The sequence below is a fragment of the Antechinus flavipes genome, chromosome 2 (genome assembly GCF_016432865.1).
Source record: "Antechinus flavipes isolate AdamAnt ecotype Samford, QLD, Australia chromosome 2, AdamAnt_v2, whole genome shotgun sequence".
NCBI lineage: Eukaryota > Metazoa > Chordata > Mammalia > Dasyuromorphia > Dasyuridae > Antechinus > Antechinus flavipes.
This window is the reverse complement of record NC_067399.1, coordinates 501,468,238-501,496,165: the sequence shown is the minus strand read 5'-3', so window position 1 is coordinate 501,496,165 and position 27,928 is coordinate 501,468,238. Positions and strand designations below refer to the sequence as shown.

At 39.3% G+C, this 27,928-nt stretch overlaps 1 protein-coding gene across 1 annotated transcript in view; it reads right to left on the bottom strand.

Moving 5' to 3' along the window:
* The window catches only part of NCS1 (neuronal calcium sensor 1), a 96,345-nt gene extending 68,798 nt beyond the window's left edge, over positions 1-27,547 (bottom strand). The window contains exon 1 of the mRNA XM_051980196.1: positions 26,744-27,547. Within this exon, the coding sequence (XP_051836156.1) occupies positions 26,744-26,807 (64 nt within the window). The 5' untranslated portion in view covers positions 26,808-27,547. The remainder of the gene's footprint in view (positions 1-26,743) is intronic.
* Between the last annotated feature and the right edge of the window lie 381 nt (positions 27,548-27,928).

The following is a 27,928-nucleotide window of genomic DNA, read 5'->3' as shown; positions in this document are numbered from 1 at the left end:
AGTTATTTTGTAAACTCTATGGGACCATATAAATGTCACTATAACAGCTACCTCACAAGATTATGATGAACAAAGAAAAATGTATATAAGTTAATTTGTAAGCTTTACAATGCCATATGTCAATTATTATCATCATTAAAATTGTATTCCAATTATAAGATTAATCTGGTTATCCATCAAGTATCAATCACAAAAGGGGAAAACTTCATTCAAAGTCTCATAGTTCGACTCTTTATAGACAAAATGAAAGATAGGCTATTACTTATACGGACTGCTTCTAAGGTGTTCTGAGATCCCAAATGAACACATTCCAAATACTGCTTCCGAAGGCACTTCTACTGGCCAGGCCAAATCCAGCCCCCTTCTCTCCTCCCCCCCCGCCCCCCCCAGCAGGAAGCAAGAGCCAATCCATTCCCTCTCATGCCTTCCCGGAGAATTCAGAAAGTAGAAATTGGTTTTTAAAAAATTACTTGGTTACCTCCAGTTCTGGGGAAACAGAAAAAGGGGGGAGGCTGGTAGGTACCTGGGTTGGAATGAGGCTGTGCAAACCAAGCCGTTCCACCCCCTAACTACCAGTTTAAAATAAAACTCCAAAGGCTATTTCCGACTTGAGTTAAACATTTCCCCATATCCACATTCCATGTCTCCTCTGCTTTCCCCCTATTCCTCTCCAACTCCGCTCAGCTCTATGGGGTTATTAGAATACAGCACAGGCCTCTCAGTTGGTCCATTAGCAGTACCAGCTGACATAGGGAGGCCCCTGAGCATAAGCAGGAAATTCTCCTCACCCACAGCCTGGAATTTCAGACAGTCTTCACTCTCGGTTGCTTCCTGAGCTGTGGCACATGAGCTCATTGCTGTGATCCTGGACGGTCTCTGGGCAAACATGTCATTCCCCACTTGGCAGAGAGCACAAGGAAGGCAGGGCACCCCTCACTGCAGAGATCCAAATGTAGGTCCAGTGGGCTTAAATTCAGCAATGATGGATTTGGGCCCTTGCTCTGTCATTCATTAACTGCTCTTCCTCTGTCAAATGGGGAAAGGAATGCTTTCCCTGTCTCCTTCAAAGGCTGTTATGAGGGTACAGTGAGATAATAGATATGAAAACATTATGAAATTACCATAAAATTCTGTTTTCTATTATTTTTGTTGTTGTTCAGTCTTATCCATCTCTTCATGGCTCCATTTGGGTTTTTTTTTTTTTTTTGGCAAAGATACTGAAGTAGTTTGCCATTTCCCTTCTCCAGTGAATTTTACAGATGAGGAAATTGGGTTATTAAATAACTTTAACCAGCGTCACACAGTTACTAAGTATCTGAGGTCGAGTTTGAATTCAGGTCTTCTCAATTCCAAGCCTGATGCTCTATCCATTGTATCACTTAGCTTCCCTGTTCTGTTCTTTGTAGCACAATAATAACATCTCCACCATTCATATTTACATAATGCTTTGAAGATTTCATCCAAATGACCAGAGCTTCTTGCCCCCTGTCTATCAAAAAGCAGCACTTCCTAACTTCCTAACTGCATATGTCCCCAACCTCATCATCTCAGTTTAGTCAATTCTCTCTCTTGTCCTCCCACAAGTGCCTAATACAAACACAAAACACAATTTGTTTTACTTTGTTTTTTACTTTTCCTGTGATTTCCCTTGTACCGAGAGCTTCTGAAGAGGAATTTTCCTCTTCCAATGCACCTACTGTGCAACTTATAAACTTAAGAGTTGCCTTAAAGACTTGTCTAAGGTCACACAGCCAGTATATGTCTAAACCTTAAGGAACACGTTGTAGATAGTCCAAATTTCCTTATGGATTTTATCTAGAACCTATAACTATATACTGAGTAAAAAGTCCAGCCACTGACCAGCCCTACCCTCACCATTTCTTTATCCCGCCTTTTAGAGAAAGGACAAGTTCACTAGCTTGTAATTAAAGCCAGTTCAGTTGCTTTTAAATATTTAGGGAGTCCTATAATGTTAGATTTTAGAAAGCCAATAGGAAGGGACAGAAGCAGGAGCTGAGGCTAAGATTAAACAGGAGAAAGATATACTGACCCTGGGTAGACAAGATTGTCACTGAGAAGACTGAATTTTAAGCCACCTGCCTGGGTGGTCCACATTCCACTTAACAATTCTACTTGCCTTCTCCAAATACGGTATCTTACTGTACTTTGGTCAAAACCTGGACTCTGACTTTCCCTGAAGGAGGAAGGCAAGGCTAGGTATTTTGACCCAAATACTCCAGAAAAGATATTAAAATTGAACCAACATCCCAGAGTTGATAGATGTTAAGAGTTCATCTAGTTTCAGCTCCCACTTAACAGAAAATCCTCCCTGACAAATCTGTCATCCAGAATCTGCTCAAATACCTTCAATGAAGGGAGCTCACTCCTTTACAAAACAATCCATTTTGTGGTTGTGTTGCTCTGAATATTAAAACGGTCTTAGCATAATAAGATCAAGAGCTAGAAGCGCCTTAAAGATCATCTAGACAGAAACTCTTAATTTACAGGTGTGGAAACTGAGACTCAGATTGTGATTTGCTTAAAATTGCATGAGAAGTGGTAAAATTGAGATTTCCAACCCATGTCCCCTAACTCTAAATGCCATGCTCTTTCCTGACTCCTTGTAACTTTCACTCATCATTCCTGGAGCCACAGAACATATTCTCTCTTTCCTATGATAGCCGTTCAACATAGGACGTCTTCGACTTCCAGATTTGATTCATAATGCATCACACATACAATCCTCCTTCAGTTATTGCCAAGTTATTATTTATGACATTCATGACAAGCAACATTCAAATGAATTAACTCATATTGCCCAGCCAATTCTGAGGAAATATGTCTCAATTTCTAATAGCTAGAAAACCAACAACTTGATTTTCAGTGCCCACATAGTTGATGGCACATATGTCATTACTCGACTGATAAATGGTCAAAGAATATTAACAGGGAGTTTTCAGAAGAAATCAAATCTATCTATAGTTATATGAAAAAATGCTCCAAATCACTATTGATTAGAGAAATGCAAATTAAAACAACTCTGATGTACCACCTCACATCTCTTAGATTGGCTAAGATGGCAGGAAAAGTAAATAATAAATGCTGGAAGGGATGTGGGAAAACTGGGACCTAATGCATTGTTGGGAAATTGTGAAATGATCCAGCCATTCTGGAGAACAATCTGGAACTATGCTTAAAGGCGATAACACTGTATGTACTCTTTGATCCTGCAACCACTACTAGGTCTGTAGCCTAAGGAACTCATAAAGGAGGGAAAAGGACCCATATGTGCAAAAATGTTTGTAGCAGCTCTTTTTGTGGTAGCAAAGAATTGCAAACTGAATAGATGCCCATCAATTGAGGAATGGCTGAATATATTATACGTTTATGAAAGTAATGAAATATTATTGTTCTATAAAAAAGGATGAATAAGCTGATTTTTAAAAGCCTGGAAAGATTTACATAAACTGATGCTGAACAAAACTAGTAGAACCAGGAAAACAATGTATATAGTAGCATTAAGATTGTGTGATAATCAACTCAGAAAGACTTGGTTCTCAGCAGTTCAATGATTCAAGGCAATTCCAATAAACTTTGGATAGAAAAACCATCTGCATCCAGAAAGAGAACTATGAAGACCGAATGTAAATCAACACATGCTATGTTCATTTTTTTCTTTTTTCTTCTGTTTTTTTTTCTTGTGATTTTTCTTTTGTTCTGATTTTTCTCTCCCAACATGATTCATAAAGAAATGTGTATTTAAAACTTAATATACATATATAACCAGAAAAAAAGAAAACAAAAAAAATTCAGCTTTTAAAATAAATAAATGCTTATTCTTGTCTTCTTTCATATAGACAATAGAGAAGTTAATCATGAGAAACAGGAGGCAGCCAAATAAATATTCAATTCAATTAAAAAACATCTATTATAGGCATGAGTTTACAAAGAAAAAAAAATGACAGTATTCAACCTCAAGGAACTTATATTCGATTTGGGTGGATCCAATTCAATCATACATTTAATTTAATATAAGATAGGAACTGATGGAAAAAAAGGAGAAATCCTTCAAATTTAAGAGATTTTAGCAAATTTTAGCAGAGGGTATAACGGGAGGGAGAGCAAGGATAAAGAAAGACTTTACTAAGATTCTCCTGGATCTTTTTCTTCAAAAGTCATTCATGTGGCCCTAAGACTACCCAAAAGAAGCCCTCCCGATTCCCCTATTTCCAGAGGACACATTCCTCTCCATTCTGACTCAAAGAAAAAACTGGGCTTAAATGAGAAGAAAAGATATATCACATATCAATTATATCAGTGAAAACTTTCTGTCCCTGGTTACTCTATTGCCCTGTTAAATGGAGGAAAATACTTCAGAAAGCTTTATCTTCTAGACTGAATGAGTCTATCATCTGTATTTCACTAAATTTTTTTTTTACATGTTTAACATGGTGCTTGTGGCCATTTTTGTAAAAGTTGGACATCAGATCCTTCATGAGCAATGTAAACCCTATTATAAAGTTGTTTCTATTAGAAAGTCAGGCCAAACTTAAGTCATTTTTATAGAATCAAATCCAGGAATATGACCAGTCAGAAGCTCAAAAAGCTCATCTATTTGAAAACAATTTTATTTTGCTATAATTTATTTCCAAGCAAATAAATTCTAGTTCTATTAAGTAGTCCTAAGCTTTGGTTTCTAGACTATCTCCCAATCTTGGTGACCCAGGTCTTATACTGCCATAGGCACTATATCTCCAGAAGTCACTTCATCCCACCAAAATTCCCAAATGTTCATTACCCCAGATCCAATGATCCTGAGCACCACCTTCTCCCTCTCCTCCCCCTTTTTATATATTAGCATCCTCTGGTTCCCAGACTCCATTGTACCTTGTTTCTTCTTACAGATATATTGCCACCTACTTATCTTCTTTACAAAACTTTCCCCGCGTCCTCCAGCCAAAAGTATTTTCTCCTTCTTCAATCTTTCCTGGAAAACTTTGTCTAAATCTTTATTTCCCCTTTACAATCCAATCCTAATCTTACTCTGCTTTGTATTTTGTATATTCTCTCTCTTGCCAGGGCCTGGAGGACTCAATTCTTTCAGCTCCAGAATGTCTACCCTCAAGTTTCTGCTGTCATAATAAGTGCATGCCTCTTGTGGCACATTATATTGAGGGCAGCTCTAGCTATACTTTAATTTACTCCCTAGCCACCTATTGCTCAGTAGTCACTTCATTGTGCACTCTTTGTATTACCCTTTCCAATTCTGAGACCATAATGAAATCAACACTGCCATTGCTCTTAGAAAGGATGTGTAAGTCTACTCTGCTAGGGCTCCATCAACCATCTCTATAACTTTCCAAATCAAGATAGCTCCCCACTTTCCTATGTGTTGTCTCCCTCTATTAGACTGCATGCTCCTTGTAGGCAGGGACTATTTTTGCTTTTGCTTTTTGTATTTCAACACTTAGAACAAATTACTGACTAAAACAGAAGATTTTATTCATAATAATGATTACTTTTTGGGAGGGGGGGGATCCATTGCCTGAATTCTTTCAGGATCTAGGCATGTGCTTGTTTTGTTTTGTTTTGTTTTAAATAGTAACACCATTGCAAATTCCAAACCTCAGTTGAATACTGAGCAACCATGGAGCAGATGTGAATAATTTCTACAGTTTTCCCAGGGAGCCAGGGGATATTTTATCAGGAACTAACTTTGCTCAAGAAGTAAAAGAGAAAATGTTTATGAAGAGCCATTTTATTGGTCATTATGAGCACAATTATCTCCTCTCCTTCCCTCAATTATCATTATATTAAAATGGCCATTAGCTGGTAAAGGAGTGATTTATTGAAATTAATGGATTCTCATTATCCTAAAGACTATAACTAAGGGGGTCGAAGAAAGGGATGGCTTTTGTTATGAACTTTGGGAAGGATATAGTAGAAGATCTCAACTTTCTGGGAATTACTCTGGATTTCAACCTAACCTGAAAACAGCAGGGCTTCCTATGCATAACATTCAGAATCATGGGAGACACTAGAAAATCAACAAATTCCATGCACTGTATCAGAGAGCTAGCCAATCTATTTCATTACAGGAACTAGAATTGGACAGAAGCCCCTTATTTGGTGAGTTAGGAAACTGGAGCCCAGAAAAATGGAAAGACATCGCTGGCCAGAGGGTTATCAAATAACAGCAAGGTTTTCTGACTCCAAAATCATTCAATAAGAAACTTAGTTTTTCTCCTCATTCCAGGCTTCCTTAGTACCTGGTCTCTTCTTCAATATGATTCCCCCATATCAAGCAAGAGCTGTTGAATTGGAACAGGAACTCAAGACCATCTCAAATCCTTCAAGCATGAAATCAACTTCTTAAGGTCAGTAATTTTCTTCTAATATGCTCACTCAAGTTCCTTGTTCCTAATTATAACTTTACCCCCAAAATCCCATTGTGGCAAATAAGAGGCAGCAAGATGTATCAGAAAGAATACTGAATCTGGAGTAGGAACCTGGGTTCAAAATCTAGCTCTATGAAACGAAAACCTCAAAACCCAATACATTACCCACGTTACATTGTCAGCAATGGGAAAGTAAGAGAATGCCAGCCACAATATTTTTCATCAGGGGCTTACTATGCCCTGAAACCATTATGATATTGAAAAAGATTGGCACCAGCCAACTGGGCTCCAACAATATTATTTAATGACTTAATGTTCAGGCAAATGGGATTTACTTTTTCCTATATAGCTAAGAAATAGATAAAATTTGGAACACAAGATTTTGCAAAGGTGAACGTGGAAAAGTATCTTAGCATGTATTTGGAAAAATAAAATACTAGAATCAAAGAAACAGATAAGTTAGCATAAGGTTAAAAGCTGACCTTACTTGAAATAGGGAAGATCAGATTAACATGAGGGACAATAAGACAAATGGTACTTACTCGTGTACTGTCACCAAAGGAAAGCAAAATACTATGAAATAAATCAGAAAAGTCAATACCATAGTGAGTACAAATGAATGTTGACAGTGGGGCAAGTGGGGCAAACAGATTGAAATGGCAGGGAATAGATTGATGATATGGATGTTAATTTATAATGTAGCAACATTACATCATAACAAAACTTCATACATCTTGCCAGTTTGGGGCAAGCATTTCTTGCTGCTTTTCATCAAAAATATCTTCAGTTCCAAGAGTTACAACAACATTCTGCAAAAACAGTCAGGGTAATTATAATAGCTTCACTGTTAAACCCATATTAAATGAAATCAGATTAAAAATTAAGGAGTTCTGTAATTCTGGAGAGAAAAGCTAAAGAACCTGATGCCATTGAAAGTCAAGACTTAATACAAACTCCAAAAATTCTTTTTGGATAATGAAGCAGGATAACAAACAAACAAAAAAAAAAAGTTGCCAATATCTAAATGATTTTGAAAAAGAGATAGAACTTAGATTGGAATTTCTAAAAGCTCTTTTAGGGTTTGATGACATGAGTCCAATTAATAGACTAATTACACCAAAATAATATTTCAAAAAGTCTAGTATTTGCTAAAATTATCATAAAGAAATACTTTCCAGGAAAATATTTGACAGAAAGCACAAAAATATTTCCTATAGCACATACTGTGTTCACTGGCATGGTAAAGATGATAAGAGGAAAGGTGAAGTTATCTAGAAATATTCCTCAAAACAAGTTATAGAAGCATTGGATTTGGAAGAAAAATCAAGTTCTTATTGTTCCCCTTAGTTCAATAGGGTGTTGCGATTTAAAGACAGAAAACTTAGGTTCAAATTTCTCCAGAAAGACATTAGAAGATTACATCATTCTCTAGACAGCTCGAACACTATATCCTTCAGATAAAGGGAACAAAAAAATATGCAAAAAGGAAACTGGAAAACAACAACATAAAACAAAAGTAAGTATGTTAAGGAATAAATGCAGTGCAAAGAGTAAAATAAGCAAGTCAGCATCAAAAATTATATCATAGAAGAATGAGAATCAAAGAAATTAAAAAAAAAAAAAAAAGAGGGACCTCCTGAATAAAGAGAACAGAAAATTTTTGCTCTTCTATATTATAAAAAAAAAAGTCCAACACTACATAATAACAATTTGGATCAAATGCAAAGCAGGAATCTTACAAATCTTTTTATATATTGAGTTTAAGAGAAGTAATATTAAGGGAAGCGACTAAACTGCTACTTCTCCAAAAAACTGAAAAGCATTGAGTCTGGAGAAGATCCATAATTGTTGGCTCAAAACACTGCAAAGTAGTCCATAAATTACTAGTCAAAGCACTTCAACAACTTTCTCTCTGTGGTAAGCCTAATTCCATCTTTCTTACTGGAGGCATCACATTTATTAGTAAAAAATGAGAGCAACCAGTAATCTCTTCAAATATAGGCCAATTATGTCTTTACATATTTTACACAAAACATTCACAACTTGTATTGCTCAAAAAAAATCTATAAACACTTACAATAAAACAGCATATTGGCCAAAGAGCAAAAGAGGAATGCCAAAAAGTCCTAGGGGTGTAAAGTGCATGTCATTATTATTTGGTGATTATTGAAGAAACCTCCTGAAAGTGACATAACATTTATGCCAATTTTATTATTATTGCAAATCTTTGACTCAGTTCCACACCCATGGATTAGTCAAGAATTGAAAAAAGATAAAACAGAGCCAAGCATAGTGAAAATATTAGAATATTCAAAATGCATACCAAAAACTGTTTTTTTATTTAAAACTTGCCACCATCACAATAATGTTGAGAATAGCTAATATAAAACATGGGCTCTTCCAGGGAAACAGTTAATCTAATCATGGTTCTGCATAGTCTTAAATCCATTATAATCAATTCTGAATATAACTGGGTATGGCTCTCAGGTCAAAGAAATCTTCTTATTAATCACAAGATATCTATGGATAATATCAGACTCTCTAGCCACAAAGAAAATCACATCTTTTCAGTCTTCCTACATCTTCTACTTCTCTGCCATCCACTCCTTTAACTATGTGATCCAGTGACAATGACCTTTTTGCAGTTCCTTAAACAAGACTTCCTTTCTCAGCTCCTTGCATTTTCTCTGGCTTTGCCTGACACCTGGAATGCTCACCTTTCTCACTTGCACTTCCTTGCTTTCCTGGCTTCCTTCAAGTTCCAAATAAAATCTTACCTTTTATGGGAAGCCTTTACAGTCTGTCTTAATCCTTATGCTTTCCCTCCACTGATCAATTTCAATAAATCCTGGGTAAAATAAGTTCGTTAATATAGTTATTTACATGGTCTCTCCATAATTAGACCATAAGCTTCTTGAGAGCAGAGTTGTCTTTTGCCTTTGTGTCTCCAATGAACATGTCTGGCACATAGTAGGTACTTAATAAATTCTTACTAGCTGACTGACATTAAAATAGCTACTTCATCTCATGGAAACTTTCTCCAATAATATCAAAATATAATAATATAACATCAATATACATAACATAATTATAAGTGACATATAACATAAACAATATCCAAATAACCAAAAATATCAAATAAATATCATTTATACTTTATCAGTAGCACAAAATGCCTGTGTGCCAAGAAAGAGTGGAAACTGAAAGCCTTAAGCTCGAATCCAGAAGTCAGACTAAATCGATGAATGCATGTGACATTTGTATTACCTTGGTCTTCTCCAAGAAGACACATCAAGTTTAAGGCTATCAAGGAGAAAGTTGAAGCTGAGTGTGTATAAGGGAGTACCTAGGGTATCCAAAATCAAAACTTAATGGGAAGAACACTTGCAGAGCCACAAAAATTGGCTGATTTTCACATGTACAAGCACGATAAAATCGTTAACAATGGATCTAGAAAGTATTCAAACAAAACCACATTAATAAAAAACAGGTAGGTCTCATTCTCCCAGGGCAGCTATATAAAGATTCACATGTTCTCATCCAAAAAGAAGAAAATTGATACTGCAAATGTTCTATTAAAAACACATTATAAACAGGTTTAAAATGTTTAAAGCATTTTTGGAATAAATAGACCACAGCTGACAGAACAGTTTAAGTGGCACAGCAGACAGAATGCTGAGCTTGGAGTCAGGCTGACAGAACAGTTTAAGTGGCACAGCAGACAGAATGCTGAGCTTGGAGTCAGGAAAACTCATCTTTCTGAACTCAGATCTGGCCACAGACACTTACTTTGTGATCCTGAGCAAGTCATACAACTCTGCCTCAGGAAATAGCAAACTAACCTAGTATTTTTGCCAAGAAAACACAAAACAGGGTCATAAAAGTTCAACCAAACAATAGCAAAGACTGACAACAGGTACATGCCACTAAATTTAATAACTGTAACTGAAAGTGATTTATCTCCATTTAGAACCTCTTGGATAGCTAAGATCCAAGGATGGGACTAAAAGGCCCTCTATAGAGAGCATCCCCATTAATTGAGCTTGCAAGATGCATACAAGAAATGTTGAACAAATAGCTTCATCATATTGATCTGTCTACAGAAACAGAGGGGTAGGTCTTAGTACCACCAGACATTAAAAAAAGTTTAGAATTGTTAAGAAGGACAGACTTATTGATCAATGCAGATGATGCAGCACAAGGATGAAAAGTGCAACATGGTACTGCAGGCCATAAAAATTTGTCATCTACCAGACATCTCAAAAGGCATGACCAGGAAGTTAGAATGATCTACCTTTATCTATATAGTCTTCAAAAGCCAACAGACAACAATTTCCCATTCAACAAATGCAAAGCCCAAAATATCCTTGCCAAATTAGCAAATTATATTAAAACAGGAGTATTTTCACATAGAACTACTGCTCACAACTGGCTGGCCATAATACTGATCCATAAAAATTTAATAACATTTTAATAGCTGTCACTATACTCAATATTCATCTCCAAAATACTTAGAATGAACATAGAGAAATAGTTGATGAAATTAAAACTATGTGAGAATAGACATATGTCACCCCCATCAGCCTGCCTGCTACTAGGATTGCCCTAAAAATTATTCCGGGAGAGTCTATAGAGGAGAACACATTCCATAATATGGTTTTTAATGACTTTCAAGAAGAGGCATTATCAGGGCAGCTAGGTAGTTCAATGAATAGAGCACAGGTCCTGGAGTCAGAAAGATCTGAATTCAAATTCAATTTCAAACGTCTTAGACGTTTACTGGTTATGTGATCCTGGACAAATCATTTAATCCCAAATGCCGAAAACAAAGAAGGAAGAGGAGGAAGAGGAGGAGAGAAGGAGGAAAGGAGGAGGAGGAGGAAGAGAAGGAGAAAAAGGAGGAGGAGGAGGAAAAAAAGAGGAGAAGAAGGAAGAAAGGAGGAAGAAGGGGGAAGAAAAAAAAAGAGGAGGAGGAAGAGAAGAGAAGGAAGAGGAGAGGAAGAGGAGAAAGAGGAAGAAGAGGGAAAGAAGAGAGAAGGAAGAAAAGAGGAGGAGGAGGAAAAGGAGAATAAAGAAGAAGAAAAGGAGGAGGAGGAGGAAGAGGGGGAAAATGGCAAAAAAGTCATTACCCCTTGCTCTCACTGCCTAAGGACTTAAACTTTTTCAGATAACTTGCAGGTGAAACTTTCCATATGTTCTCTCCCCCATTACAATATTAGCCCTTTGAGAGCAGGCACTGTCTTACTTTAAGTCTTTAGCAGAGTGCTTTGCATATACTAAACAATTACTAAGAGCTTTATTCATTCATTTATTTTTTAGATTGTAAAAAGCAGTAATTTTATGGATCTGAGAAAGTCTGAGTACATCAAATAAATAGCCAGATAGTTACCTGTCCTTGGACCATTTCTATGACCCTATCAAGAAAGATAAGAACACAACAATAAACAGCTCAGATTTATATAGCACTTTTAGATTTGCGAAGTATTTTATATTCATTATCTCATATGAGCCTTTCAATAACCTTGTAAAATAGGTGCTATTATGGCACCCATTTTACAGATGATGAATTTGAGGCAGGGAGCAGTTAAATGACTTGCTACAGTCAAGCCTTTGGAGGCAGAACTTAAAGCCAAGTCTTCCTGACTCTAACTCTGATGCTTTGGATATCTGGCCAGGATACCACTTACTACTTTTATGACCTCTTCCCTTCTCTGCAGCTCAGTTTCTTCATCTGTAAAATGAATGTGTTAACAGGTATAAATGCGATTGGTTGTATGAGTATGTACAAACACGAGGAACTTAAGTGGTTCAATCTCTTAGTTTCCATTTGGCAAAAAACCCTATGATTCTTAAATGCCTGTACATGACACACAGGCGAAAGAATCACATTCATGTACCTACCCCCATAATCAAACTCACTCAAAAATCCATATTCACACCAACACAAGGATCATGCACTCGTGACTCCCAGTCACCAAATAAGGAACACACACTGACACCCGTGTCCTCTCGCTCACAGTGGGCCATCTACTCCTTGTACCCCCATTTATACACATATACTCACCCACACACTCACTCCCTCTGGAGACAGATCAGGCCCAGTCTTGCAGACCTAGATCCCAGGACTAGTTCCCATCCCAGAGCCCCAGCAAGCCTGGGCAGGAAGGGGATTCGGATGAACCAGCTACTGCATCAGAGCTCAGGTGAAAGATGTCATTATCTATTCAGCCGGCCCTCCTCCCACCCCCAATATACATCTCTCGGGAAGCTAAAGACATTCCCCCCAACACAACCACACCCTGCTTGCTGGCCTGAGTTCAGGAGGACTGTAAGAAGAAACAGATCTTTAGCATTTCTCCCTCTTCCAGGCAAGATGGGAGGTAGCTGACATGCGCTCCACCCACCACCTAGACTTTGCAAACTTTTCTCCTCTCCACTCAATCTTCACCTCCCTTGCTTCTGAAGGTTAACCTTCTTAGAAGACTGTATTCTCCTCCAGCTGACTCTAAGTGCCCTGGAGTGGATAGGAAGGCAAAAAAAATTGCACCAAGTATTCAGGGAAATTAGGATTTGGACAAGTCAAAGAAATTTTTTGCTTTGAACTCTCTAGAATATGTTCATTTTCAATAATTATTAATGACTACTGACTGCTATTAAGGAAAAGAAGGTCTTGCCTTCCAAGAGTATCAGTGCTCTTCCTGGATTCTCATTATATGGATTTTCCCCTTTTCCTCATAGTACAAAGTGGGAAACTGAAGCTCAAAGATATTTCCCACCTATTATACTATTCTAGGCTTTCCCTCATATTTTCAGGAATCTCATCATCTTGCAAGATCACAAAAGTTCTAAGCTTTTTTTCCTGGAGCAGCTCACCTTCTTTGATTGGCAAGGGTGGAAGGCAAATAATATAGAACTCCTCCCAGTTCTTCTATTTAAGAAGGAAGCCCAGGGCAGCAATTTTGTTATTTTCCAAGTGGCTGAACTCTTCTGATTTTGTGACTTCCCACTTGGCTGTAAGCCCTCTGACCTTATCATGCTCATTTTGAGTACCCTTTATATATGTGGTTTTCCTTCATTATCTTTCACCTTTCTTTGTAATCCCAGTGCTTAGCACAGTGCCCAGTATGTATAAGTATAAGAATCTTAAGTAGTTCAGTCTCTTAATTCCCATCTGGCTCAAAACCCTAAGATTTTTACAGCAGTACATATTCATGTACTACCTCCATAATCAAATTCATGCTCTTAATCATTGATTATTCAAAAATCCACATGTTCACACACACATCAACACAAAGAACATTTATCTGCAAAGGCACCTACAAGGGAACACTGAGCTCAATAGTTATTGACTGACTGACAAAGAGGGCAAATTAAGTCCATAAAGTCACACGGTGAGTCAGTGGTGGCTCAAGGGATCAAATCCAGGCATCCAGCTAGTTAACTTAATGTCTGTCCTTGTCATAATAATTCCCAGGAGAAACACTGTTTTACTAAGGGGTTCTTAATGGGGTTTAAATGTTTTTATATAACTATTTCAATATAATTGGTTCCTTTATAATCCTATGTATATCATTTTATGCATTTAAAATATTATTCTGAGAAGGGGTCCATCGCCTCTATCAGACTGCAAAGACAAAAAGTAAAACAACTCTTGCTCTCCACAGGCGTAGGTTCTATTGAAGGGAACAATGTGTACCCATATGGATATATTTAAAAGAGACAGTAAAACTCACCTTTTATAGCACTTGGAAAAAATGCTTTCCTCGTAACCACCCTGCAAAATTAGCCATGTTTAAGCATTTAAAGATGAAGAAATTGAACTAGATAGATGAAACAACAGCTAGGAAGAGGTAGAACTAAAACTCAAATCCATATGATCTAACCCCCAATATTATTTTCATAGTACCACTCTGTCCCTTTTAAATTAAATGCTAAGAACTGAGCTCTATGAGCTTCTTCATGTCTTTTTTAAATTGTGAAGAAAAGCTCTATTCAGCTGTCCCAAGGGCCGAGGTACAAACCTATGGGGGAAGGGAGATTTCCTTGATAGGTTTGAGTTGTGGCGCTTCTATTTACCACCTGTGCAACTGTGGCATTGGACTTTATTTGCTGGATCTCTGTCTCATCTTAAAAAACGAGCAGAATGGTAAATGTGGAAATATGTATAGAAAAATTGTATATGTTTAACATATAATGGATTGCTTGCTGCCTAGGGGAGGGGGATGGGAGGAAGGAAGGGCGAAAAAATTGGAACACAGGGTTTTGCAAGGGTGAATATTGGAAACTATCTTTGCATATATTTTGAAAATTAAAAATTACTGTTAATAATAAAAAATAGGAAAAAATAAGCAGATAATCTCTAAAATATCTCTAAGGTTTTAACCATTTGTAAAACATATCTGTGGCATCTCGCACAGTACTCTAACCTACATGAATATAATGAATATATCTGAAGGAATCAATTCCCACCTGCAACAAGCTAAGAGACACACATCTGCTCAAAAGGCCTAAGGAAATCTGCCTTACAGAGGATTATCTAAATGAAAAAATCTCATTCAAGTCCAGCCATTCTGCTTTTCTTGCTGTTCTCCATAGCTAATATTCTGTCTGTCTTGATACCTTAGCTAGGTTTTTGCCCTATGTGTGGAATTCTATTCCTCTTTACCTCCACCTCTTACCATCCCTAACTCTCTTCAAGGCCCAGCTCAAATGCCACCTTCACCACAAGGCTTTTCTGGATTCCTCTCTTACCCCAACTCCTTGTAATTAATTTATTTCGTTTATATTTATTGAAATGATAACAATAACAATAATAACTACTAGCATTTGTATACAGCACTTTAAAGTTTCACATGTTATATATTGTATTTAACATATACTTTAACATATTTAACATGTATTGGTCTACCTGCCATCTAGGGGAGGAGGTGGGGGGAAGGAGGGGAAAAGTTGGAACAGAAAATTTTGCTGAAAAATTACCCATGCATATGTCTTGTAAATAAAAAGATATATATATATATTATATATGTATATATAATATATATAGATATAGATATAGATATAGATAGATAGATAGATAGAAATGATAATTGGTCCTATGGAAACTAATTTCAAATCATTAATAAATAATATATTTTCCAACCAAAAAATGTTTCACATGTTAACTATTCACATCTTCCTTGTGAGGAAGGTACTGCTGTTATCTGTGTTAGCACAAGCACCAGGAGAGTTTAAGCCTCTTGGTTTTGCCCTTTTGTCTCGAGCACCTAGTATAGTGCCTTTCTGGTCCATGATGAGTACTTCATAAATACAATAATTTGAACTGAATTGGGAGTAATGTAGAAAGAGGATTCTGGGGAATTCAGTGAGGCAACGCCCAGAGTTCCCCTGGTGACGAGCTGATCTCCTACACACTAACAAATGCCAGATCTATAGTCTTGCTTTAAGATGGACGCTCATTTATATTTTTCTCCACCTTGGTAAATAGACTCCTACATGATTTCACAGTTGTTTACAAAAATGATCTTTTTATTTGTTTTCTCTTGCTCTCACTGAAGAGTGGCAAATATTTGATGCAAAGACATTTATTGCTTCAGAGAATAATGTTCTGTAATCAGAATGCCAGACCCACACCCCACCCCCAGTTCTGCCACCATGCCTATAAAAACCTGGGTGAGATGATTTTCCTAGGCCTCAAACCTCCTTCTACTGTTAAGGAAAAGAAGCCAGTGGCTATAGAGATACAATTACTGATTTTGAATACTTAAGTAAATTTTACATACAGCTCTTAATCTTTGTGACTAAAAGTTGCAGAAAAACAGATTATTAGTAGGACTGTCCATAAGCAAATGGACTGCCTAAACAGGTAATGAGCTCCCCATCTTCAAAAGCTGAAAGATTACTTAAGATGGAGGTTGAGATATGGAATGAATTAATAATAATAATAACTAATAATAGATAATGCCTAAAATCCCTTCCAACTCTGAGATGATGTGACTCAGTGCAAACTTTATCTTATCGAGATTGACAATGATTGAAATGCACCTTCATAACACCTCAATAAAATCTCTCTCTTCCAAAATATTCCATTTACAGCTTGATACATAAACATATCATGGTGAGTGGAGACTAGAGAGATGGTCTCCTTTGTAGAGATTATGATTCTGCAGTCCCCACTTCAGTGTTCCTTCCCATCTTCCCTTCTTACCTTTCCTAAAGCAACGAAATGTATAGGAGAATGTGATCCGAATTTAAGGACTTCCATTCCAGCTACCTCACCCTCCTACCAATCTCAAATCCTGTTCACTACATCAGACATGAAATCAGTAGACCTTGGTTCTGTAATCACCTCTTAAAAATGAGGGGAGTTTTGTCAATTAAAAGTTATTATAAAATTAAATTAAATTTTTAAAAAATGAGGGGAGTTGTTTTAGATGGCCCAGATAGAATAATTGTAAGTCTAATATTCTAGAATTAGAATTTTTGTATCACCAATCTCCATCCCCCAAAAGAACAATGCAGGAACATTTAGGATTTAACATCAAAACTTCCTTCATCAGGGGTAGCTTACAAAGACCTCCCCAGACTGCTCCTCACTTTACACACTTCAGTGAGAATGTAGCTGCTGCTCACTCTTCTATCACAATTTTAGGAATAGAACGGGAGTGGTGAGGGAAATCTAAACATGAAAAAGTCCAACAATGACCACCTCTCCAGCTCCCTCAGCTACAGTCTGCCCTCTGCCAGAGACTGCTTCCAAGAGGGAAACTTCTCACTTGCCAACTTTAATTGTCCCACTAGCCTGCCTGGGTCCAAAAAGACCACTTAGCAGATATGCGAATGTGGCAATGAAGAAATTAAACACGATTCTGACAGCTTCACAGCATTTACTCAGCATTGCCTCTGTGGACTTCAAGAGGATATTCTAGGATTTAAAATTTTTCTTTCCCCATGACTTTTTGCTGCAGAGGAACCACCAAGTGGTAAAAAGAAGGCTCTGTTCTCCCTTTCCCCTTCTGGCTTTTATCATGTCCCACATTCCTATATAAATGCCTCTTGATTTCCTTCTTCATCTTCTGTCCCTCCCCTAATCCTTTCCTGAAATGGTTACAGGCTCCAGCACCCCTGACTTCTGGACCAGAGGAAGAATGATAAAGGGAAGAGGAGGATTCTGATCAAAAGGTGGGAGAATTTGGGAAGAAAATTTGCCTTTCAATCAGGATACAGAAATGTTTGAAAGTCCTCAGGAGGGGAAGGTAGGTCTTATTTAATGAGGAAGCCAGTATCCTTCAACTGGTCTGAATCTACATTGGATTAACTAGCTTTACTGTACTATAAGGTAGCAAGGACAAAGATGTTAGATATGGGTGGACTCAAGAGAACTAGGCTCCATCACAACTGTGGCTAAGTTCCTAGATCTCTCTGAGCCTTAGTTTTCCCATCTACAAAACGTCTAGAAGTACTAGATGTCTGAGATAGCTTCTGGTTCTGCCATTTATCAGTCAACAGGCATTTATCAAACATCTATTATCTTATTCTATATGCAGAGGCAATGACTGGAAAGAGCATTAGACTGGGACTCTCAAAGACATTGGTTTGAATGATGACTCCATTAATGGGGGGGGAAGGCAAAGCAAACATGCAGAATCTCATTTTCCTCATCTGTAAAGCAATAATATGTATACTCCAGACTTCACTAGGATATTGTTAGGATCAAATGACATAAGCAATTAAAGCATTTTAGTAATAGTGATATATATACTAACATTTTATGTCCTGAAATCCCTTCTACCTCTAATATTTTATGAACTTAGGTATCTGACATTCCACAACCTAAGTCACTTCCCACTCTGACATTCCATGTTCTAAAGTTCCTTCCACCATTGACATTCAATAATGAAGATTAGTGATTTATTACTATTAATCATTGAGATTTATTTTTTATATGTTAAACATGTTAAAATATATGTTAAATCTAATGTATAGAAACATTTATACAGTTGTCTTGCTACACAAGAAAAATCAGATCAAAAAAAAGAAAGTAAATGAGTAAGAAAACAAAATGCAAGCAAACAGCAAAAAGAGTGAGAATGTTACGTTGTGATCCACATTCAGTTCCCACAGTCCAACCACTGGGATTTTAAAGAATCCCCTTTCTAGTAGGAACAAGGTCCCAAAGCTAGTCGATGTATTTGCTACTGTGACTGAAAATCCCAGAGAATTTCTCAATGCAAGTGGTTATTCCTTCCAGACTAGAAACTAATATATTGGAGAAAATAGGAAGAATCAGAATTCTCTCCCACTTCCTCCACCATTGAAGCGCCTGGTAAATGCCACATTGCCAATCTGACCTAACAAAATGATCAAATGGAATAAGATCCTTATTCCCTTAAACTCAGTCAGCCTGCATTTTCACTCAAATGAATGTTGTTAATACCCTCTTTTCTCTTCATAGCAGCCAGCTCTGGCCACTTGTCATCAGAACATTTGTCCATTTACTCACATCCCAAGTAATGCTCCTATCAAATCTAGTAAATGCTTTCTCTGGAAGGAACCACACATATCACTACAATCCCCAAGGGATTCTTTCCCAACTGAAGGGCCCCAAAGGGAAAACTGGGAAAACAGGAGCAAAATTCAGATAATGGGGTTCCCAGTTTGCAGTTCCAATCCAGTAGCTTCTGTATCCCCTGTCTGTCTACCCAGCTTTAAAGCTGGGTGTTTCAACACTATAGCTGGATAAGTCACAGTCTCCAAGAACCAAAAAATAGAGAATTCTAATCCAAGGCATTTGTCAGCAGAGAGACAAAAGGTTCTATTTGCTACATCTTCCAAATCAAGTCTTATAATTTTAGGATTAGTCCACACTGGGACTTTCCCAAAGTCTATGTGATGTGCTACTATTATCAACTGAATCTATGTCCAGAAAGCATTTTGTTATTATAATATTTGATGTTAATCTGAGTTATATTATTAATTCCATATGAAGATGTCAGAAATTACATTAGACTCTCTTAGAACATGAAATCATAAGATCTTAGTGATGAGAGAAATGTGGACAGGTCATTTCATCTCCTCTTCCCATCTATTAGGCTTTCATTAAAAATCAATATAGATGAAGGAGAATCTATTGAATTAAATAACATCCCTCAAATTTAAAAATTATCTCCCATTTTCCAAAGCATTTTTACTTACACTATCTTTTTCAGTCTTCAAAAGAGTTCTGTGATTAGAAATTTGTTTCTATTTTAGAGATGAGAGAAATGAGGCTCTGAGAACTGAAATGATTTTTCTCATTATCCAATCAGTTAATGACAAAGTCGACATTAGAACTCAGGGCTCTGAACTCTTTTCTGATTCAGTGTTCTTTCTACCACTGCAGGCTCCCTCATAAAAATAGACTTACATTTCTCTTTCAGGAGACCTTCCTCAGTGTTGAACTGACTGGCTAGCCTCCTGATATATAACAGGTACCTAATAAATATTTATCTGACTACTGATTGACTGACTAATTCAATGACCCGTATTTAGGCAGCATGATTAAAGCAAAGAAGGTTGAATCCGGCTTCAGAAAAATGGCAAAGTATGATAGACAAAGTGCTGAAGCTGGGTTCAAATCCTGCCACAGACACATCTTCTCTGTATGACTTTGGGCAAATACTTTAACTTCCCCAGACCTTTTTTTCCCCCTATGTAAAAGAAGGGAGTAGCTGGATTCTAAGGATCCTTCTAGCTGCCTTCTATGCTGTTTCGACCTTCCCCCTCCTCCCTCACAGTAGTCACTAAAAATGAAGTGCTATTTTCCCTGGAAAAACCATATATATATATATATATATATATATATATATATATATATATATATATATATATACACATACACATACAGAACTTATAAGTTTAAGTCTCTTCCTTCAACCTGCACTATCCCCTTTTCATTAGCTTCTTTCCTTATGTTGATCTTTGCACCCTCACACCACTGCCATCCCCTGAAATCTTAATTAAATATTCAGAAACAAAGGCTGAGATAATAAATAAATAAATAGAGACAACTCTATCTGTTCTCTTCTTTGACTGCAGCACCAGGGACCTAGCCAAGGATATCACCCAGAAAAGCCATCCCATAGGACAAGATCATGCAGACAAATCCTGGACAAACAAACCAGCCCATACATTCTAGGAGAGCTGGCTTAGTCCTGTTAGCATCCTCATTCCCCTCCATTTTTTCAACCAGAATACTGTCACAGTAGTTAAGTCACACCTTCCAAAGTAGGACAAAGATAGGGCAAAGCAAGGAGGAGGAAGAATGAGGGAACTCATCATTCCTGATGAGCTCAGAGAAGTAATTTTGCCACCTTCTGGGTCTCAGAGAGCAGCATAAGGGCCATAATGTCTACCACAAGGGACTCAGCAGTCCTACTCTGAACAGTTCATCCACTGGTTGCCACCAGCTAAGCCATGTTAATATTCAGGAACTCAATGAATCAGCAGCTGAACAATCTAACTTTGTGTGCCGTACACCATGAAAGAGATTGGATACCTACTGTGTGCCCTTCACCATAAGAGAGATTGGATACCTACTGTGTGTCCTTCACTATAAGAGAGATTATATATACTTACTATGTGCTGTTTCCTGTGAGAGATTAGATACCTACTGTATGCCCTTCATCATAAGAGAGACTGGATACCTACTGTGTACCTTTCACTATGAAAGACTGAATATCTACTGTGTGCCCTTCAATGTGAGAGAAATTACTGTATTTCCTTCACTGAAAGATTGGATATTTACTGTGTGCTCTTTACTGCGAGAGAGATTAGATACCTACTGTGTGCCCTTTACTATAAGAGAAATTAGATGCCTACTGTGTGCCATTTACTGTGAGAGATTAGATACCTACTGTGTGCCCTTCACTATAAGAGAGATTGTATACTATTGTGTGCCCTCTACTGTTGAAGACCCCCAATCTCTTGTCTTCCAGGAGCAGATAATCTATTTAGGGGCCAAGAAAGTAGCATGGAGGACACAATACCAAAAACAAAGACAGAATATAACACAACTCACCTCTCTCGCCCTCAGTTTCCCCATCTGCAAAATGAATTTAGTATAGATGATCTTTCCCAATTTCCTGAAGTTATGAATAAATTGCTAAATCATGTGGCTAAGCATAGATGGTAGATGTGATGGGAGGCCAGAAGAGAAAAGAATCATTTGGAGCTGGAGAAGTCAGAAGGGTTCACGACCTAAGACTTGAGCCTTGAAGAAGGAGTAAACTTTGGCTAGGGAAAGATATCCTAGCACTAAGGGGTCCTAAATACAATCAAAAACATGGACAATAGAAGACATGTAGTGCTCTGAGACTAACTCCAATTTATACTGTATAGATATTATTTGCTGCCTGTCTCCTCCATTAGACTGAGAACTCCTTAAGACCAAGGATGGTTTGTGTCCCCATCACTTAGCACTGTGCCTGGCACATGGAAGGCACTTAATAAATGCTAGTTGAGTGACTGACATTGGAGCTACCAGGGCTAAGGGCCTCCTAGTCTGGCTAGCAGAAAGGATTCCCAGGAGATGCTTATTCAGACCACACTCCCCCACTCAGGAAGGGGGCCTGGACACTAGCAGGAGCCCTTTCTATGAAGATCGAATGTTTCTCTATAGTACAGGGATAAACCTTCGAACTTGAAGGAAGCTTAAATAGAACCTAATCCAATTCCTGAATTCTCAGATGAGGAAACTGAGACTGGGAGGGAGAAAGAGGTTAGCCTGAATAGCGGTCCATATATAGCAAGTGCACAGCTGAGACTTGCCTAGGTTTTCTGGTGCCAAATCCAGTGCTCTTTCCACCAAATCATGATCCTCCCCAAGTCAAACAGTTTTGCCAAACAGTGGCAAGAAATTAGGCCAAGCCTCGGAGAAACTGGGCTTCAAACAAGGCAGAAACCTGCTTGGTATGGAAAATATGACTGTATCCCATCACCAATTCCAATTTTCTTTGGTTTCCTGCTTCTCCTAAACATCAGCTACGTTAGGGAAGTCAGAGCTTGCACTCTGTGGGCCGATTAAAAACAAAAGGACTGTATCTGCAAAGCTAGCATAAGGCATGTAGGTTTCATTCAGCAAGTATTATAGTACATTAAATTCTACTGTGGGAAAGGAGGAAAAAACCCACCGAACTGGAACTTTTATCTAAATCAGGTGATTCTTAATTTTTTGTATGTCATGGACCCCTTTGGAAGTCTAGTGAAGACTACAGACGGCTTCTCAAGAAAAAATGGTTTCTCTCCCACATTGATAATAGGAGGAACTGCTAAATTTCAATTAAAGGTTAGTGGAAATGAAGGTGATTTTTTTCCCCCCATTCATGGATCCCCTGAAATCTATCCATGGACACCTTTAGAATCTGTTAAGGAAAAGACTCCAGATTAAGAAACTCTGATCTAAACTCTAACCTGCTCCTAGCATAAGCTGATAGTATAAAATCATAGCCTACTCTCCATTCTCTGCCTACACCCATAATCCTCCAAATTCTATTCAGTTCACCAATTTAGGAATCTCTAAAAAGAACAACGTGGAAAAGAGTCTAGGTCGGATTGATGCTGAAACATATTTCCCTCTATGGCTACAGAATACATCACATACTACCTAACATTATTGCTATATCGTGTTTTTCTTAGTTATTCCTTTGTTCTTGTTACAAAAGTGGATTCTATGAGGGTGCTAATAATAAGAATAATATTAGCTGACTTTTGATAATGTTTTAAGATTTTTGAAACACTTCATACATACAACATATCATTTGAGCATCATAACAACGCTGTGAGGAGCATGTTATAGGTCTTAGTCCCATTTTACAGATGAAAAAATGAGATCCAGAAAGATTATATGACTTATTCATAGATACATAGCTATTAAGGGTCATAGGGGTGATTTGAAGGAAATCTTCTTGATCCTAAGTCCAATAGTCTACTATAGAGACAATTACATTTTTAAAAGCCATTGAGAAAACATTAAAAATTAAATTAGATTAAAAGTCTATGTTGAGGTCTTGCCAGGGAAGCAGCTGAAAGAGACAGCCAGCTATTATGAGGGTTCCCAGAGCAAATCTTTGATTTTCCCTTCTGGATCCCATACTGTGGGGTGAGATAAGAGACACATAGTCATGGCAGTAAGACATAACCCACCTTTATAAATACCCTCTGACCAGTTACAAGCAGCAAAGTGACCTCATTTCTTATCCCTGACCCAGAATCCCTGAGATCTGAAAGGCAGCCCTCACAACTAGATATCATTATCAAATATAACTCATTTCCCTAATGGGGCAAAAAGCTAGAGCTTCTCCTTGGCCTCAGGAGGAGAATATATACTGATGATACATTTGGGGTGTGGAAGAGACAAACTGAGGGTTAAATCCCATCTCTGCCACCTACTTAGCTTTGTGACCTTGAGCAAATCATTTTACCACTATGATCAGTTTGCTAATCTGTAAAATGAGAGGATTGTATTACATATTCTGTAAGGTCCTTTCTAACTCTGAATCTTTTGATCTTGCTTCCTCCCAGGTCAAAAATGTTCCAGGTCCCTGAAGGCCTTTTTAAAAATAGGATTGGATTTCTTCCAGCAGAGAACTGGGCCCCAGTGTGGATTCTTCTGAAATAAATACCTGTTGACTCTGTTAAGAGTAGATTTTGATGGGTGGTTCTGCCCCAAAGCAGGAAAATGGAAAAGAAGCCCAATCCAAGTCCCATCCTGCCACAACTCCCCATGTAATTTACAATGAATGAACTGTTCTAATAGCTGCCATCTAGTCAATAAAATAAAAATTAAGAAAGGAAAATGTTAAGTGATATAGAAGGGGAAAACGGATTTAGAATCAGAGGACCTAGATTTGAATCTAGATTCTATCCCTTAGGAAGGAAAGAGCTTGGGGAAGTCATAACCTCATCAAGGTCCCAAATCTTTCCATCAGTAAAAAAAAAAAAAAAAATCACTTAGAGAATCAAAGAAATAACATGTGTAAATAAAAAGTGCTAGGCAAATATCAAAGCACTAGGTAAATACTAGTTACTGTTATTTAAATGAAAGTGTTGAATTGGATAACCCCCAGAATTTTTTCCCAACAACCATAATCCCATTTCTTGACTTCTGATATTATTTTTGAGGGCTTTTCCTAAAGAATAGGGCTATCTCAGAGTTCCCCAATCATTGGGCTCTCTGCTCTGGGCACTTTGAAAGAAACCTACTTAATAGAGTTACTCAGGTTACAAAAGGGATGACCTGAATTCCAGCAGTCTTTGGCTGATGGGAACCATTTGCCCCAAGGGGGGAAGTGATCTAGAAAAGTCACCCAGAATTGTCATTCCCCAGTGGTGAACCCATATCTGACCAGAGTTATAAGATCTCCTGGAGATGGTGACAGGGAACAACCTGGCTGAAAAAGACAGTTTCATATACTACTATAAACCCATGTTACCCATAACACTCATCCTTTATCCAAAAGGGCAGATTATAAAGAAATTCAATCTCCCACCCATTCTGTAACACATTAGTCAAGGACGCAGTTCTTAGCCCTTTGTTCCCTCTCTCCATCAACAAACTAAACACTAAGATTTCAGTTTGGGATAATCTCACCCAGTGGAATCCCTAAGAACTAAGGACCATAGAAATGGCTATCGTAAACTCTGTTCAACAGGCAATCTGGTGCTAAAATCTGACCCTTTGTTCTCTGAGCACCTAGGCTTGGCTAAAAGATGGGATGGAGGCTGGGTAGGAGCTCCCAGTGCCATGCTGCCCAGCAGCCTGATTGAGCAGTGAAGAGAGTTAGGGTTGTGCAATGCACCACGGGTGCCTGCCTAAACTCTCCTCCATCCCTGAACCCGAAGGATGTTAATCTCTAGCCTTCTGGGTTTGGGGGAGGGGGGAAGGGAGTGGATGGAAGCAGCACTGCAGTGGTGAGTGGGAATGACACCCAGGTGTTCCCTTCCTGCCATTCCTGCAGAAGAGCCTAGAGCTAAAGCACTGGCATAAGGGCAGCTATCTTGCCTTCACACTAAAAAGAAACAGCCTAAGAGACCTATAGGGAATCCATAGCTTTTGGAAGCAGATTGATAAACCTAAACACAAAGTGCTGGAAATATGCAATAGCCAAGGTGGTTACAGCTAAGTTGCCATTAACCCTTCAAATGCCAAGACATTTAGCCCACCGATCCTATCTGTGAGGGGCAGCAAGGGAGATGGGGAAAGGATATAGAAATTAAGGGATAGAAAGAGGGACTCACTAGAGGAGGCTGGAAAGTTTGAAAGTCATGCAAGGAATGAACAAGATATGAAGTGATACGAGCTAATTAAATCTGAACCCTGGAGAATGGAGAATAATTTCTCATCCTCTCCCCTCCCAGTTCTTGGCACTTTTATTTTTTAAAGTCAATGAAGAATTCTCCCTGAAAATTCACCAGTCAACAAGGAATCTTCCCACTCAGCAGGCTGAGCTCCCTCCTTTTCCTCCCCTCCCCCTTTCACATACTCTTGGGAGGAAGGGGGGTGGGGAATCAGCTCACCTAGTCAGTGTAGGGTGATGCATGAATCACCCACCCTCTGGAACTACTCCCAAATCCAATACCTATTTGCCAGGGTCACCAGCTTAGTGCTGCCAGGAGCCCCTCTACATGAGAAAGTCCTCCTCCCACCCCACCCCGTTTCTCTCCGCAATCCACGCTGTCATAGCAGCACCAGTAATCTTGTTATTAGGAAGCTACTTTATAATAGCAAAGAGGGCCTTCTAGGACACTATGCCCAGGCCCGGGGTGTGGGGGGTGGTTGAGGGAAGCGTGTTGGGGAAAACTAAGGAAGCACAGAAATACATCTGACAGCAACAGCACATGGCCCAACCCTGGTCAGAGCTGCGGGGCAGAATCGGACTTCAGAACAATGGGGCCAGGTGTGAACATTGGAAGCATGAGAGAGAGAGATGTCCCCACAGCCCATTTCCCAAATCATAGCAGCTTGAAAAGAGTAGGTATTTAAAAATGAATTAAAGTGAGCAAGAGACCAGGTAAGAAAGTGAGGAAAAATCAGAGGAAAGGGATGGAAAGGAGGAAGGAAAAGAGCTGCGTGGGGAGGGGAACAGATAAGGATGGGAGGAGATGAGAAGGGAGGAGGACTAGATGGGGGAGGGGGAAAATGGGGTAAAAGGGAGAGGAGGAGAGAGAAGAAAAGGGAGGAGGCGAAAAAGGAAGGGAGGAGGATAGGGAAGAAAAAATATGGGAGTGGAAGAGGGGAAGGTCGGGGAGTAAAGAGAACGGGGGAAACGAGGGGAGGAGAAAAAGGAGGGAAGACCCTCCATACTCACAGTAGGTCTTTCTGGTCAGTTCTTCTACTACTTCAGGCTTTAACTTGCTGTTGGATTTCCCCATCCTCTGCGGCCACGTCCCCCGCCGGGCCCGAACCGACTAGGGCATAAACCCCGGAGCGGCTCCGGGCCCAGCCGGCTCTCCCCAGTCCCGCCGCGGGGGTTCGTCCCAGGCGGCCCTGCACCGGGTCGGAGCAGGGAACCCGCAGGCAGAGGCAGGAACAGGGGCAGGGGCAGGGGCGGGGGGTTCTAGGGGTCTTTGTCTCCCGCTCTCTCGGTCCTGGATCAAGGTTCTAGCTTGCTAAGCACTGCGCGCCCTGGGCTCCTAGAGGGACTCCGAGTGAGGCCGGGGATAGAGATCCGGAAAGGCTTTTACATCCCCAGCCCGCTGGGAGCTGGCTCTGCAGGCCCGGGGGCGGTAGCCTCAGTCCCTCTCCTCCTACGGTTCCCAAATCCTGCCGCCCGCCCGCGGGGCTTTGCTCAGTGCGCTGGCTCCGGGAGGAGGCCCGGAGGCGCGGGGGCGCGGGGCTGCGGGGCTGCGGAGCCGCTCTCTGCCTTCTCCTTCTTCTCCTCCTTCTTCTCCTCCTCCTCCTTCTCCTCCTCCTCCAAGGGAGCTCTGTTGCTGTGGTTGTCCCTGGTTACTGGACTCCCTAGCACATGCTCCTTACCACGGGCCCTCTCTACCCCTCTCACTCTCTTTCTTCCTCCCTCCCCGCCTTTACCAGCTAGCCCAGGCTCTGCTGCCGCCTAGAAGGAGGTGTTAACCCTAAGCCGTCAGTCAGCGCGGCTGCTCCGTGCTGGCAGGGCGGGGTCCTCTCCCCTTCTCCCTACCCACTAACTTGCCCCACTTCTCCCCTCCTCCTCCTCCTCCTCACCCACTCGCCCCTTTTATTCCCTCCCCTTATTCCTACCCATCCACTAGATTCCTTCTCCTTTCCCCCTTTCCACCGTCTCCTCTATCTTTCCCTGCTCCTTCCCCTTTTCAGCCTCCTCCTTTTACTTTTACTTTTCTTCCCCTGTGGCGTAATGACTAGTCAGGATTTGGAATCTGGAAGACTGGGTTCAAATCCCATTTAGACACACTAACCTGTATGACCCTGGTCAAGACCTTGGCAACTTTACCTCTCTTGTTTCCTTGTCTGTAAATTTGGGGTGGGGAGATTTCTTAAATCTCTTAAACTCTAT